This window comes from Pezoporus occidentalis, unplaced genomic scaffold, assembly GCF_034315485.1.
Source record: "Pezoporus occidentalis ecotype Australia unplaced genomic scaffold, CSIRO_AGI_Poc_V1 ctg13, whole genome shotgun sequence".
NCBI classification, from domain to species: Eukaryota; Metazoa; Chordata; class Aves; order Psittaciformes; family Psittacidae; genus Pezoporus; species Pezoporus occidentalis.
The window spans coordinates 5,157,277-5,172,448 of NW_026913103.1; the positions used below are offsets into that span (position 1 = coordinate 5,157,277).

General features: G+C 37.7%; 1 protein-coding gene across 4 annotated transcripts in view; it reads left to right on the top strand.

Annotated features, from left to right (window-relative positions):
* MYO6 (myosin VI) overlaps positions 1–15,172 on the top strand; it is a 114,126-nt gene that overhangs the window by 89,264 nt on the left and 9,690 nt on the right. For 2 of the 4 annotated variants that reach the window (XM_062608226.1, XM_062608225.1), the window contains 7 exons: positions 3,660–3,868; positions 4,238–4,316; positions 6,554–6,714; positions 9,457–9,486; positions 9,943–9,981; positions 13,360–13,463; positions 14,808–14,939. In XM_062608226.1, the coding sequence (XP_062464210.1) occupies positions 3,660–3,868; positions 4,238–4,316; positions 6,554–6,714; positions 9,457–9,486; positions 9,943–9,981; positions 13,360–13,463; positions 14,808–14,939 (754 nt within the window). The remainder of the gene's footprint in view (positions 1–3,659; positions 3,869–4,237; positions 4,317–6,553; positions 6,715–9,456; positions 9,487–9,942; positions 9,982–13,359; positions 13,464–14,807; positions 14,940–15,172) is intronic. The other 2 variants (XM_062608227.1, XM_062608228.1) reach the window with 1 other exon arrangement.

Sequence of the window (15,172 nt, forward strand, 5' to 3'; positions counted from 1 at the left end):
TCACAGAGTGAAGAGGTTTATATTCCACTTATGAGTTTTCTTCAGACTTGATAGTAAAGAGAATTCAGCTTGCTGATTATGCTTCAGGATCTATAGTTCTCTATTTCTTACCACAGAAGCACACAGACAAAATGAGAGCATGCTGGGGTTTGCAAATGTTAGAAAAAAACTGATGTGTTGAATTTCTGTTTCATGCAAAATTATAGCTTTCCTAGTGTACCATATTAAGACTTTCCTATTGTCCTGGGTTCAGCAGTAGCAGTCATTTTTCCCCTTCTTGGTAGCTGGTGCAGTGCAATGTTTTGACTTTCAGCTCGGGAACAGAGCTGATAACAAGCGATGTTTTGGTTTGGCCAAGGACTTTGTGAGCCTCATGCTCTGCCAGGGAGGAGGGGAAGCTGGGAGGAAGCAGAGACAGGACACCTGACCCAAACTGACCAAAGAGGTATTCCATACCACAGCACGTCATGCCCAGGATGTAACTGGGAGTGAGCCAGAAGGGCTGGGAGACTGCGGGGTTGGAGGAGGTATTGGTCAGAGCTTGGTCGGGCTGGGGGGGCGAGTTATCGGTCGGCTGGTGGTGAGATGATGTATTCTCTTCCCTTGTTATTTCCTTTATCATTGTTATTACTGGTGGTAGCAGTAGTGATCTGTGTTATACCTTAGTTACTAAACTGTTCTTATCTCAACCCGTGGGAGCTGCATTCTTTTCGATTTTCCTCTCCGTCCCTCCGAGAGCAGGGGGAGGGCAAGAAAGGGGGGGGAAGTGAGTGAACAAGTTACTTGACTGGGTTTAAACCACGACAGTTCGTTTTTGGCGCCCAACGTGGGGCACGAAGGGTTGAGATAACGACAGATCTGACCGGATTAATAGTCCTCATCACAATGCTGATTTATTGGGTCTCAGAGTTGTTTTGCTTGATCTCACAGCTTCAGAATGTTGTAACTTACGTAGAGCCGGTATTTGCTGTGATAGTGTTTATCAAGTATGGGGCTTGGGCTAAGGTTCTTGTCTCACTGTGCTTTATGGCAATGGCTTGTAATACGGGCGGGCTCCAGCAGCAGGGCGGGACGGACGTGGCCGTGGACTTGTACCTGGCCGTCCGGCTGCTCTTCACCGTCCTGGCCCTCACCCTACTCTCCATCTTCGTGAGGCTGCGGGGAGCCGAGGGGGAGCGGCCCCGGGAGCCGGCGGCTGCTGAAGCGGCCCGGGAGAGCGGCCCCGGGCACCAAGCGGCGGCGGGAGCGGGGCCGGAGGCCGCGAGGGGACGGCTGCCGGTGGAGGAGGTCGGGGCGGTCGAGGAGCAGAAGGAAGCGGCTGCCGAGCAGCGGGAGACGGCGGTGGAGGAGCCGAGCCCCGCGGAAGAGCCGAGCCCCGCGGCCGAGCCCAGCCCCGCGGAGGAGCCGAGCCCCGCGGAAGAGCCCAGCCCTGCGACGGCCGAGAGCGTTTCCCGGAAGCCGCCCGCCGAGCCCCAGGAGGATGCAGGAGACCACGCAGCATTTCCCAGCAAGGCAGAGGAGGAAGAGCTGGACTCAGGAAAAGAGAAGCTGGCGGTGGGAGAGCCGGCAAGCACAGCAGCTACACCAGCCCCAGTGACAAGTACAGCAGCTACACCAGCCCCAGTGACAAGTACAGCAGCATCAGTTGAGAGTTCTGAAGGTTTTGAATGGCCTTTGGGTGTCCTTGGTACCTGCCTGCTGATTGTGATGGGGATCAGCATGTTGGCACACACACAGGCTGTGTTCTACCCACGACCATTTTGTCTGATCTCAAAAGTTAAGCAGAGTCAGGTTTGGGTCTTGTCTGGGGTTAGACAAGGATATGGGGGGACCAAGAGGTTTTCCCCAAGGCTGGACAGCCAGGAGTGGCAGGGTGTGTGGGACAGTATGGGCAAGTATCTAGTCCACTGGGCCCCTCCAGTGCTTTGGAAGCGTCGGAGATGGAAGGCAGCTGCATGGAGTCCCCAGCAACAAGCTGCAGAAACTGCTTAAGGGGACAGTGAATTATTTTGAGCCTGGTCAGCCTATGGCACTTCAGGCCATCAGAGCAGAGATGCAACATAGAGATGGACTCATGATCGAGGGGTGGACTTAGCAATGGACACTATTGCCCAGGTTATTCACGAGTGTGAACACTGCAACACAGTCTCTCCTGCTCTGGAAGACTGTTACAAGAGATGGAGCCTGACATCATGGACCAGATGGACGCAGCAGCTTTATAGGGACTGGTCCATGCACTAAGTTAAGAGTGCACCGAGATAAGAGTGATGGTATATTGAAAATGTGGGATCTGAGCATGACGTGAATGGTATGGAATAAGGGGTGGATAATGTCCTGGGTTCAGCAGTAGCAGTCATTTTTCCCCTTCTTGGTAGCTGGTGCAGTGCAATGTTTTGACTTTCAGCTCGGGAACAGAGCTGATAACAAGCGATGTTTTGGTTTGGCCAAGGACTTTGTGAGCCTCATGCTCTGCCAGGGAGGAGGGGAAGCTGGGAGGAAGCAGAGACAGGACACCTGACCCAAACTGACCAAAGAGGTATTCCATACCACAGCACGTCATGCCCAGGATGTAACTGGGAGTGAGCCAGAAGGGCTGGGAGACTGCGGGGTTGGAGGAGGTATTGGTCAGAGCTTGGTCGGGCTGGGGGGGCGAGTTATCGGTCGGCTGGTGGTGAGATGATGTATTCTCTTCCCTTGTTATTTCCTTTATCATTGTTATTACTGGTGGTAGCAGTAGTGATCTGTGTTATACCTTAGTTACTAAACTGTTCTTATCTCAACCCGTGGGAGCTGCATTCTTTTCGATTTTCCTCTCCGTCCCTCCGAGAGCAGGGGGAGGGCAAGAAAGGGGGGGAAGTGAGTGAACAAGTTACTTGACTGGGTTTAAACCACGACACCTATTTAAAATCGCAGTTGAAAAGATGATAGAGTTAACCTGTCAACTTAGAGATCTCTTAAGATAATAATTAAGACAAGATAATATGATCATCTGCATGACGTACCATCACGAAAGGTCAGCAAACATCCCATATTGTAGTTTTATTAGTATACCTTAATGTGAATCGTAAAATTAAATTGTAGCTATGAATGAGGTTTGCTACACATGTAGCAAAGGTTATTGTTGTATTTTCAACCTGTTATTTGCTATTAATAACTTTTTTTAAGAAGTTATTCACAGCACAGTCCAATACTTTTTCTGCATGCAAGCACACATAGTAAGAAAGACTATTCTGTGCTATGACATAAAAGGCAGAGCTGTAAATAGCCACTCTAGCAGCTAACAACATGAAACACAATGCACGTAGGAAGCCCTTAATGATGATAATGGTGATAATTAATTTCTGTTACTTAAAACTGCATGGTTCAAAAAAAAAAAAAAAAGGCATTTTTTAAAGAGAATTCATGCTTAATTTCAGAGGTAAAATGGAGATTAATTTGTATGGTTTTATATGAGAGAGGAGAATAAGGGGAGTAATGGATCTCCAGGATTTCAGGAAGAAAGGGAAAGCTAGTGCTCAAGCTCCCCCAGCCTAAAGAGCATATGTAATTTAATTGTACTGCTCAATGCTCTCACTTATTTTTTTTTCAATATGCATGTTTTAAAAGTGAAGTGGAAATGTAAAAGAATATAATCCCCTCTTCTTATTTTAATTTTGCAGACCACTATAATGACTAGGGAACAGATACAGAAAGAATATGATGCTCTAGTGAGAAGCTCAGAGCAGCTTCTGAGTGCACTGCAAAAGAAGAAGCAGCAAGAGGAGGAAGCAGAGAGGCTACGACGCATCCAGGAAGAAATGGAAAAAGAAAGAAAGAGACGTGAAGAGGAAGAAAAACAACGAAGGAAGGAGGAAGAAGAAAGACGCCTGTGAGTGTTGAATAAGTTGCTGGTTATGGAATAAGAAGAAAATAGGAAAGGCATTTTAATGAGGTCATTTTTCACAGTCCTATGCTTAAAAGAGTTGCTGGCATTGTACTCCTGGTGTGCTATGCAATGTCAAAACATTTCCTTTCCCAGTGATTTATAAGTGTAGTCATAATAGAGTATGGAAGAAATGATACGATGCAGCTGCAAATACAGATAAACTTAGTTTCTTGACTTTCAGTATAGTGTCCTGTCATCAGGACTGTACTGACTTCTGGATTACCCTTCAGTTTTCTGGGAGATCCTTTCCTATGTCTTGTTCACTTGCATCATAATAACATATTTTCATTTCCTCCTTCTCTTTTGTAATAGGAAATCTGAGATTGAGGCAAAGAGAAAGCAGGACGAGGAAGAGAGGAAAAAGAGGGAAGAGGAAGAAAAGCGTATTCAGGTTAATGTTTTAGCTGTGTGGCGGTTGTGCTGTTTTGTTTTTGTGGGGTTTTGTTTGTTTGTTTTCTAATTAATTTTTCAGAAAAATCTTTTTCACAGCTTAGGACCTCCACTGAGTCTTAACAGCTTCAGTTTCTAAATATGTGTCTGAGAATCGTTTAGCAGCATTGCTTTAGTAATAAATGTAAAGAACAAATTATGATTAGGGCATCACAGATCACCTATTTCTAATTCACACGCAAGTTCTGGTCTTCTGACTAGAGGTGCATTTGCTTTTAAAGGGTTTTTAAAGTTATTTTAAAGTTAAAAATACGCTACAATGGAGAACCCTAGCTTAGCCTTCGAAATTTTTGCCAATGTTCTATGTCAGGCAAGTCTGGGACTCCCTTAGTAGAAATCGTGCTTGGACCTCGGGCTGTGTCATGTACCAGCTTAACCATAACCACTTTCAGAATATTAGTAATAGTGAGAGGATACAGGACTGTCTCTAGTAGCCCCTGTGGCTACTTTCATGTAGAATAAATACATGCAGTTTAACCCCTGCTCCTTCACAGCCTACCCCTTGATTCCTGACACTTCTTACTGATCACATCATGAACTCTCACTCTGAGGCTGTTTGTCCCCTTTACACTTGTGTTTCTGTTGTGTTTGAGATTGCCTGGGTCAGCTAGGAGAGCAGTTGTAGAGAGAAAAAAATCTTTCCTGTAGAGGCAGTTGTAGCAAGCACAGAGCTGTGGTCACTGATATTTTCAGACTCTTTTAAGCCTTGACCGTGATTAATCAGAAGCAGAACTTTTCTGCTGTTATCTTGTTAACCCTGGAGTTAGCCTAGCACTGCTTATCCTCCTTGCATCTGCATACTCTTTTTCTATCCCCTCATTCTGGATAAGCAGTTCACTAGAACTAGCAGAGAAATTATAGCTTGACTGATGAAAAATTACTCTTTCCTGCCTTATTAGCTCTGTGCTTTAACAGTGCTACCAGCTTGCAGAAGTTAAACGTAAAAAAGAGTAAGCTTCTATTTGCTTAGTCTTTAAATCATTGCTTAGAGACCATTGCGCATGTGCCTAGTGTCTTCTGAGAAATTCATAAGATAAGTTTGCATTCAGGGGCAATTTAAATCAATTAAACTTTGTCCACTGAGAAAGTAAGATGGCCTATGGCCAGGAGGTTTTAAAACTTGGTCTGCCGGCATTCTAGGGACCATCTTTATGTTTCTTTGTTTCTGAGATGTGAATATCTGCAATGCAGAATGTAATTTACACTTTTACTTAGAAATGCTGTTTGAATACAAAGCAGATAGAAATACCCTACTAGATTACCTTTCTTTTACATTCAGTTATTTACTCATTATCTGTCATTCTGGTGGTTGTTACTGTCAGCTAATCTAAAATGGGATTCATGGGATAAAGTCACTTATATTACTACATTGCGTTAGTGGTGCAAATTCTCAGTGATGAGTGGGAAATAACTTTGTCTTCTTTGTTGGCTTTTGGGCACCAAGAAAGGTACTGCTAAGCCTTGAGGTGTCTGACTTTCAGAAATATGATTTGGATGGCTGCATTTCACTTACTGTGTGTGCAGGACCCTTTGATAAACTGCAATTACAGTTTTACTCTGCAGAAGCAGTGTATCTGTATTGCTTCTGCATTGCCATGGGTTGGACTTTGACCATTTGCTTAAATTCAAAACCTCAAACAGAGTTTTCCAGTGTTTTACTTGATCCCTTTTCAAAAGGAACCGCGGATCAATATGCAAAGCAATGCCTATTGCAAAGTCCTATAAAGCCAAGTGCAGAATATTAAGGGAGTATTGTGTTAGTATTATGGAGGAATAACCGTATTGCTGTGTATCATGAGTTTGAATCAACCTAAAAACTTTTTAACTCTGATATTCATAATAGTTTCATGTTTTTAAATAAGGAATAACTGATTGGCACTATAATTTAAAAACAAAATATGAGTGGTGGACAATAATTATTTGATAAACTATAGAAAAACCAAGATGCAGGCTGTAGCTGTTTTGTTTTTCTTGGGACTGCTGCTACTTCAGAATGCTGATACTTTTTCAGTTCCATAAATTTGCATGTTTTGGAAGTTATAAATATACCACTTGGCATATTTTTCTAATAATTTGCTTACATAGCATTTTCATAGAATTGTTTGGGTTGGAAGGGATCTTAAAATCATCTAATTATTTTGATTGGATAAGTTTAAAGGTGTATTTTTTATGAAACAGGCTGAAATTGAAGCTCAGCTAGCTAGAGAACGAGAAGAGGAAACGCAGCACCAGGCAGTGCTTGAACAGGAACGTCGTGATCATGAACTTGCAATGAGAATTGCCCAGAGTGAGGCAGAACTCATCAATGATGAGGCTCAGCTTGATTTAGGATTGCGCAGGTATGGAATTAAGTGTTTCTGTCTCTTGTAAAATTTGCTTTTGCTCAAAAACTGTCTCCATTTTGCATCTTGCTACATCAGTAATTTAGTAGGTGCTTGTGAATATGACCGCAGTTCTCTTTTTGAGCTCTGGCAAGGATGATAGCCAATTTAAATTATGATTTCTATGACTCATTTAAACTACTGAATGGAATTTCTTCAGTGGTAAGTATAAATTATACCCTTTCTGTTATAGTAGTAGTTGTATTGGTTTTTAAGGTATAATTAATATATTTAACATAGATGGGTTTGAAAATTAAATTTTTACACTTTTGTGTGAATTTTTGTCATAAGAAGTGCTTGGCTTTTGGTATATGGATCCATGTTGCCTGAAGAGCAAGAGCTCTTCACATGTAAAGGATGATGCTTTAGAAACAACTTAGAAGTTTCAATAAAAATGGTACTTATTGGTCAAATTGTGTCAGGAGACCTATAAACATGATCACATAATTGGTGACTTCATTAGTGCTAGTCTGCCCAGTTTGTTCTTGTTGAAAGAAGGGGTGTAAGAAAATCCCAAGTGAGTCCATGAAATTTCAAGCTCCCACCTTTGTTGTCTTTGTTACTCAAATTTTATCTAGATACATACTTTTTAAATAACTGTGTGTCTTTGTGAGATAGCTGGGTAATTTTTTTGTTATGTATAATATTGGTTTTTAGACACACTAAAATTGCTGTGCTTTTGTCCTCATTTATAAAATAGCTGTCATATTGTCTCAGATAAGATTTAGATATACTCAGTTAGATGTCCAATTGCTTCACAGAAGCGTTCTGGAGATTTTTCATACTTCACCTGTTTGGATAGTGGTACAATACTTTAAAGGTAAACTCAAAGTCACTCTAGTGCACCAACCTGGCAGAATTCTCTTAAATACAAAAGAAGGGAGGCAATAGGAAGGAAGTACTTGGACAATTCAGTAACTTTTCAATCAGCTCTGATCTCCACAGTGTTTCCAACTGCTCATGGATGATTCTGGTATTTGTTTTTCTTGTATAGTCCCAGAATGGTAATGAACTCGCCATCCTGATATTTATGATTGCCAGTTTCTCTTCACTGTGTAGGTAGCAGTAGGAGCATGAAGATACTTTTCTGAATGATTGGAAAGTGCAGAATGGTATAAATATGTTAACATAGTGATGTAAATACTTTCTTGAACAAGATAATATATAAATCTAGAAAAAGCAAGAGAGAGATTTTTCAGCTTATTATGAGGGGTTTTTTAGCCATTAGCAAATTTTTTCACTTCGGTTTCTGCAGTCTACTTCAAAGAGGTTTAAGCATGTCCAAAAATTGAAGAAAGTGCTTTTAATTTCTGCTTTGATTTGATTTTTGTTTTGGTTTGTTTAAAAACAAATGAAAACATTCTCCAGACTCCAATGCCTTTTATGGAAATCCAGGGGTAGATTTCCACTTAACTGTAGGAATTGGCTAAAAGATAGAAACTGGGGGAATTCTCTGAAATTAAAACTATTTATTGGTTTGAAAAAAACACATCATAATTTATATAAATTTTCAGGACTTATTTTAACTGATGTAAATTAAAATTTCATTAGAGTCTAAAAATGTTATATTCTGCCATCTTCTGTATTCAAAACAGGTGTGTTACCATATGATACACTGAAATCACTGTGAGTTTTATGTATGTATATTTGTCTTTTCTGTTAAATTTTGCTTTTGTTAGATAAAGCAGGTATCACTCCATATTGAATTAATGCAGTGTAACTGGTTCTGCAGTGTTTTCACACAATTTTGCAAATTATAACTTCCTGCTTATATTTATGTTGGCATGAATAAAGGGGTATTTTTCCATTGTGCTGAACTACCTGTGTAGTGCAAATAGTAAGAACAAGGTGAATTTGATGTGCCACTTTGAAGGAACTCTTGTATTTTGCTCATTTTTAGGGAACAATGTCATACTTGCTTGTTGTCATATTTAAAAATGAGTAGCCCCTGCTTCATTTCTTTTCTCCTTAATACCTTGCTCCATTCACCATTAGTTTTCATAGATATTTAAGGATTCATGAGTAGTTTCTCTGAAAAATATACTCATTGGCTGTCAAAGAAGAAGAGTTGTTTGTTGTGGCAGTGGATAGACTATTTTTTATTTGTGCTTATTCTGTTCTGGATACACTGGACTTCTCCTAACTTCATCCAATTGTATTACTTATCCGTAATTTGAAAGCATGTTACCATACATAGGGGTGAAATAACAGAAGTGCTTAGCACTTAAATAAAAAATTAGTTAAATAATAACCATCTGTTTTCAACTACAATATTTTTTAATTATGTGTCTTATTGAAGCATATAGTATAGCATACAGCACCAAAATAAGGTAGCCTCAGTGAAGGTGGTGTCAGTATATCTGTTCCGTGCCTTGCATGGAGCAATCCAAATAAATTCTAGTTTGTACCATATTCAGTGCTGCATGTGTGTGCATGTTGGTCTTCAGTAAGGCAGTCGAACTCACTCTCTTTTCACAGCTTGCGTGAAGAAACCATTTGTCCTGTTACCAGAGTACCTACAAGAGAATTGCTGTTTTTTCTTATAATGTGCTTATCCAGGCATAACGTACAACAGTAGCATGTCTAAAAATCTTTGATGAGAGAGAGCAAGAAATGCTATGACCCACCTTTTACTTTTTCACATTATTAGAAAGGTAACTATGAAGTAGTCTATCTAACACAAATATCTTTTATTTACAGAGCTGATGGAACAAAACTGCAAATGACTGCGTATGGCATTTTTTTCTATTTGAATTCCTTAATAGGAAAAAAAGCAATACTAATTAATTCAAATAAAATTGATATTGTCCTCTTATTTACTAATACCCCATAATAATCGTCAGATTGATTTTTAATACCTTATATCCACTACTTTGCTGATGTCTAATAAACAACTTAATAATCTAATATACCTAATAATATCAATTTAAAGACTATTATGTAATTAGTGTAAACATTTTCCCATTCCGTCCGTTTTTCCCTGCCCTGTGTGATTTATTTCTCTATGCAGGATCAGGACTGTATGTATGCATGCATATTAGAATGGAAAGGGATTTAAAATACATAGCCTTTTGTTTTATACCCTTGAATTAGCTTCAGTTTAGTTGGCAAGAGACTTTCAAAGTTAAAAAGGCTGTTTTTATATCAGTATGCTTGGTTTATGCTTATTTATCAATTTTCTTATAGGGAACAAATGGCCACAGAAATGTCAGAAATATTGTCTAGGTAGGTGAGAAGACAACAGCAAATGAATCAATCATTTATAAAAAGAAATCACACACATGAAATGGGTTGAATTATTATGGAATGAAAATTACTGGAATCTGGGGCGTTTTAAGTGCTAAGCAGATTAACAATTATTTCTTTCAGATAAATCTCCTCTATCAACACCTTTTTCAGCAATTATTTTTCTGCTATTTTAATTGATAATATATAGAAAAAAGAATAAGAATAGTTCACATACCCTGGTATTTTGTGCTCTGTTCTCTTTTCACCTTTCATATAATTATAATAGCAAACTAGGCTCCACATCTTTCAAAGGAGTGTTTCTACAGATTCACCACTGAGTTAATGAGGTTATTTAATGATAATGTAACTGTTAGTGCTGTTAATAAGGTGATCTTCAAGTTACAATTTCCTTCAAATAAAAGCAGTTTTGAAAATTAGCATGTCAAAAGCATATTAAAACCCCTCTTAAGACATCTAAACAAAATCCCCTTCTGAGATTTCTTGAATGCTAATGCAACATTTTACACACAATGCGGGAGGAAGGGAGAATGGAGATTTTGAGCTGAATAAATTCTTCTGGAACAGTCTCATGCTAGTTTCTGTTAGAATACTAATTCTCTGTTAAAATAAATTGTTATAATATCCTCCATATCAGTGAGTAATTAGAAATGATTTTGTACAGCTTGAGGACAGAAATAACCTTTTGACATTCATTTTCTGAAGCTTACATAAGAAGTAAAATTGTTTAGTTTTAAAAAGTGAATCTGTTATTAAGCAAGGTACTATGCTGTGTATATGTAGTCTGAAAGTGATCAGTCTCGCGTGATTGATGGATTTTCTAGTTGTTGCATTGAAAATTGGGAATGCAGCTGTTAACCAATTTATTTCTTGCAGTGGTATTTTAAGAATAGGAATAAACAATGTTGTGTGTAATTAAATTTGCATGTGAATTTAGATGGCTAGTTTATATTGCATATATTTATATAGTTCCAATAACAATGGTCAATTCTTAGTGTGCAAAGTATCACAGAACTTTGGGCCAAAACACAGAGGCTCTGTGTTTGGGTTGAATTCTAAATACAATACTTCTTACTGCATGCTTGTTGAACTTTTTTTTTTTTTCATATTCATTATCACTTTTCATACACTTGGAACTCTTGACTTGAGACTGACAATTTTTTTTTAAGTCTGAAAATACTGTTTATGATACATAACTTTTGTCAGATTGAGTGGTGAAAGACTGAACAGTGAAGACTGGTTGTCAAGTATGATGCTGCTCTTACTGCCAGAATGTTATGCTTAAAGTCATGTAGAAAACAGAAGAATAATCTGCAGAGTGCACAGTAACACTGGAATGGAAAGACTAAGCTGTTCAATTGGATTAGCATTCTTAAAGATTACAAGTTTAACCAGAGATTTTACAGCCTAGTTCTGCTGCTCTAAATTATGTAGCAAACTCTTAGAGTGGTGGGTAGTGTTGCTAAATAAGGAAAATCCATAGGATTTGTCAAATTAGGTTCAAGAAGGTTAGAGACCAGGCAATGGAAGTTATATTTATCAGCAATCTTTTAATGTCGTTCAGGTATGCCAATGCTAACAAAATATTAAAATATGTGTTTTGAAGGAGACTGTAATGATTTGTTTAACACTTACAAGTAGTGCTTAGGGTGAGGAAAAGTTCGTGTCCCTCATCTATGTACTGATTAAAAGTCAAAGAGGTAATTTTGTGTCAGACTTCTCAGACACCATAACTGGAAGCTGTGTGTTGAGTCAGATTAGTAGTATGAGTAGTCATAATTAAGCTGATGCTGCAATAAACATTAAGATTGTGTATTTTTAATTACATTTGAAGAGATGGTTCAGTTACTATTAAAAAGAACATTTGGTTAAACAGATTGTTTTATTCTATGAAACTTTAATTGCATTTGCTAACTGCTTTCAAAACTGCTACATTTACATGGAGCTGTTAACTAAATAGGGAAAATAAACAACATCAAACTTCATAAGACATTTATGGAAAAATAAACTTCAAAATTATATTAACTGGATTTTAAATACTGTAATATGGTAATAGTCCCATGAAAATACTGTGCTGTGCACAGACTTTAAATGAAAAGGCCCAGTTTCTCCTGGTTTTCTCTCCTGTGAATTTTTAATGTGACATACTGCATCAAGTATTTTGCTACCCTGTTAAATATCTGGTTTATTCTGAACAAATCTTCTGAGATCCTGAAAGATAATTCAGTTTGCCTCATGTTCTTAGTCATGGGCATTATGCAGAGATTGGTAAAATCATGTGGCTGTTCTTGAATTCCTTCTGAACTGAATGTTGAGGTGTTTTGAACTTTGTTTATATCCAAACAATCATGGGAAGTTTGCCCCTTCTAAGGGAGAGTTCTTTTACTTCTCATCCTTACAATTTTTAAAGAAAAAAAGAAAGTTATAAGAAAAAAAATCTGGTTTATCTTTATATGCATACAGGTAATGTTTGTTTGTTTGTTTGTTTATTATATGGATAACCTTATACATATTAAGATGACGGAGATTTTAGTAATGATTTCTCATTTCCATTTGCTGTTGACTTTGCATACTACCTGCAAGATGAATACTTTTTGTCTTTGAAAATCACTGTTTCTGGATGATTCTTTTTGTACTGGTCGGCCTTTCTTCTGAGAGTTTCTGAGTTCTGAGAGTTCTTTTGGTCTTTTTTTTTGCCTTGGTACCTCTTGATGATTTCCTCTTTCCTTCTCCCCCCTCCTCCTGTGAATAAATACTGCCTTTGTCAGGCAGCTAATTTATAATTAATACAGAATTAATTTGATTTCTTCTCTCAACTTAGACTTGAGTCAAAGACATGGAATATTTTTTATGGTCTTGTAACAAGGATTTTGTCCTAGTCCAGTTTTAAACAGCAGAAGAAACACCTTTTCTTACTTCTTGTCTACTCTAGAAATACTTTCCCTCATCTATTTTTATGAGTGGAACTAAAAATATATATATGGCTACTCTTTGTTGCCTGTATTCTGCATTTTGACTAGTGCTAAGAAAAATGTACACCAGCATGGGGTGATGTACACATAAATAGAATATGTATCTTTTCACACATAAGGGGTAATTATTTATGAGAACTCCTTTTAATGTCTAGGCAACAAATCAGGTTATTATATGATTTTGGATGTAAAAGGTGCTTTCACTTAATCATTTGGACATCTTGAAAATAATATGGTACTTTGCTTTTTAATTCGGTCTCTCTACTGCTGGTTTTCATTGTAATAAGCACGTTGCAGTGTTGATTGTGGGATCTGTTCATCCTGTTGTAAAAGTTCCTGTTTCATACTTTAAAAAATGCATTTATATTTTTAAAAAAAATTGCAGGGGTCCTTCAGTTCAAGCTACGAAAGCTGCTGCTGGTACTAAGAAGCATGATCTCAGTAAGTGGAAGTATGCAGAGCTTCGTGATACAATCAACACATCCTGTGGTAAGTTTGGTTTTGTTTGGTTTGGGTTTTTTTACCTGATTTGAGAAGTCAAGTTGTAGTTAATATGAAAATTGTTACTTTCTTCCTATGACAGAGATAAAATCTTGCTTGGGAATTTATTCAGGTTTGAATGAATGTTAAATTAATTTTACAAAGTTCTGTTACCCTAAAGGGAACAGCAAACTAACGTATTTCCATATTGAGGAAACAGAATTTCCTTTGTTACCTCTTTTAGTGATTGCATATTTGTGATGTTAAACTGCTTGGGCCATGAGATACGCATTCTAATTTTTTAATTAAATTGTCTCAGTTTTATGTATTTCCACAAAGTGAATGTTATTGTGCTTTAGCAAGAATATGTGTGTTCTAAGAAATATTTTGCTATCACTTCTTGCTGTCACCAAATCACAAAGAAGCGAATGACATGTAAAGCACAGGATATTTTCTGTCTTAGATGTTCACATCATTATATAATTTTCAGAATGTGTAACTTAATTTGGGAAGTTAACAGTTGGGACATTTATTACTTTTCCCCCAATGTTAAGAAGATAGAAACACAGTAATTATTACTTTATTAAATATTCCCTCCTCTGATAGAAAGCAGTTGGTTAATTTCCGATTTAAGATAATTGAGAATTTCTCCATGGATGTAGAAAATGGAAACAAAGCCATTCTCTTTATTTTTATTTAAAACCTGAAGTTAGCTCCAAATTCTGACTCTGCATCTATGTTTTTTACATCTGAAAGACTGGAGCAATGTTTTTAGCTGAATAGGTGGTACAGTAATACTAATGCTAATTTGTTTTCACCCCTAGTGAAGCCAGTTTGGATACTCTTCAGATATTAATGAAAAAGCTTTCCAATTGTTCAGTCTCTTAGTTTCATGAAATTCAGAAAAACTAAAATATGTCTAAAAAAGTGGAAGAAGAACCTAGATCTGAGCAGTCACATTGCCATTTTTTTTTTCTTTTTCTCAGTTACAGACATAAAGTTCAGCAGTGAAATTTTATCTGGTTCTGAACTGTTTGACTTGTGATAAAGTCAACAGGAAAATTTAATGAAGTGAAAATTTTATTTGTAATATTTCACTGCTCCATATCTCACAGTAGAACAGCTACTTTGGGGACTGCCATTGCTCTAAAGGTGAAAATGATATATAGCACTAAAGGGACTTTCTGGGCCATAAAATACAGGTCCTGTTGCTGCAGAGAATAAGGATTTATTATACAACATACTAGTATTAAAACGTGCTCTAAAGTTCTTCACCTCAATATAGAAAATCATTTCATAAATTATTTTTCCAATTTTTCTCACTTTTCTGTTCACTTCTTATTTTTGAGACAGATATTGAACTGCTGGCAGCTTGCAGAGAAGAGTTTCACAGAAGGCTAAAGGTGTATCATGCTTGGAAATCCAAGAATAGGAAACGTAATGCAGAAGCAGAACAGCGTGCTCCCAAATCAGTTACAGACTATGGTAAGGGAAAACAATTTTGTGTTTCTAATAATTTTGGTGACAATACTCCAAAGAAAATATTTCTAGAATGACTTTTGGGTTTGCTAAGTTGAAGGAAATTCTTGGGTTTCTTTAAAGAGTATTTTTATATTGATTTAAGGTAAATATTTGAAAAGATGGGAACTGACAAATACTTTGCAGAAAGTAGAGTACTTTCAGGAGACCCAGAGGTACTGAATAGCTCTCCCTAAAAC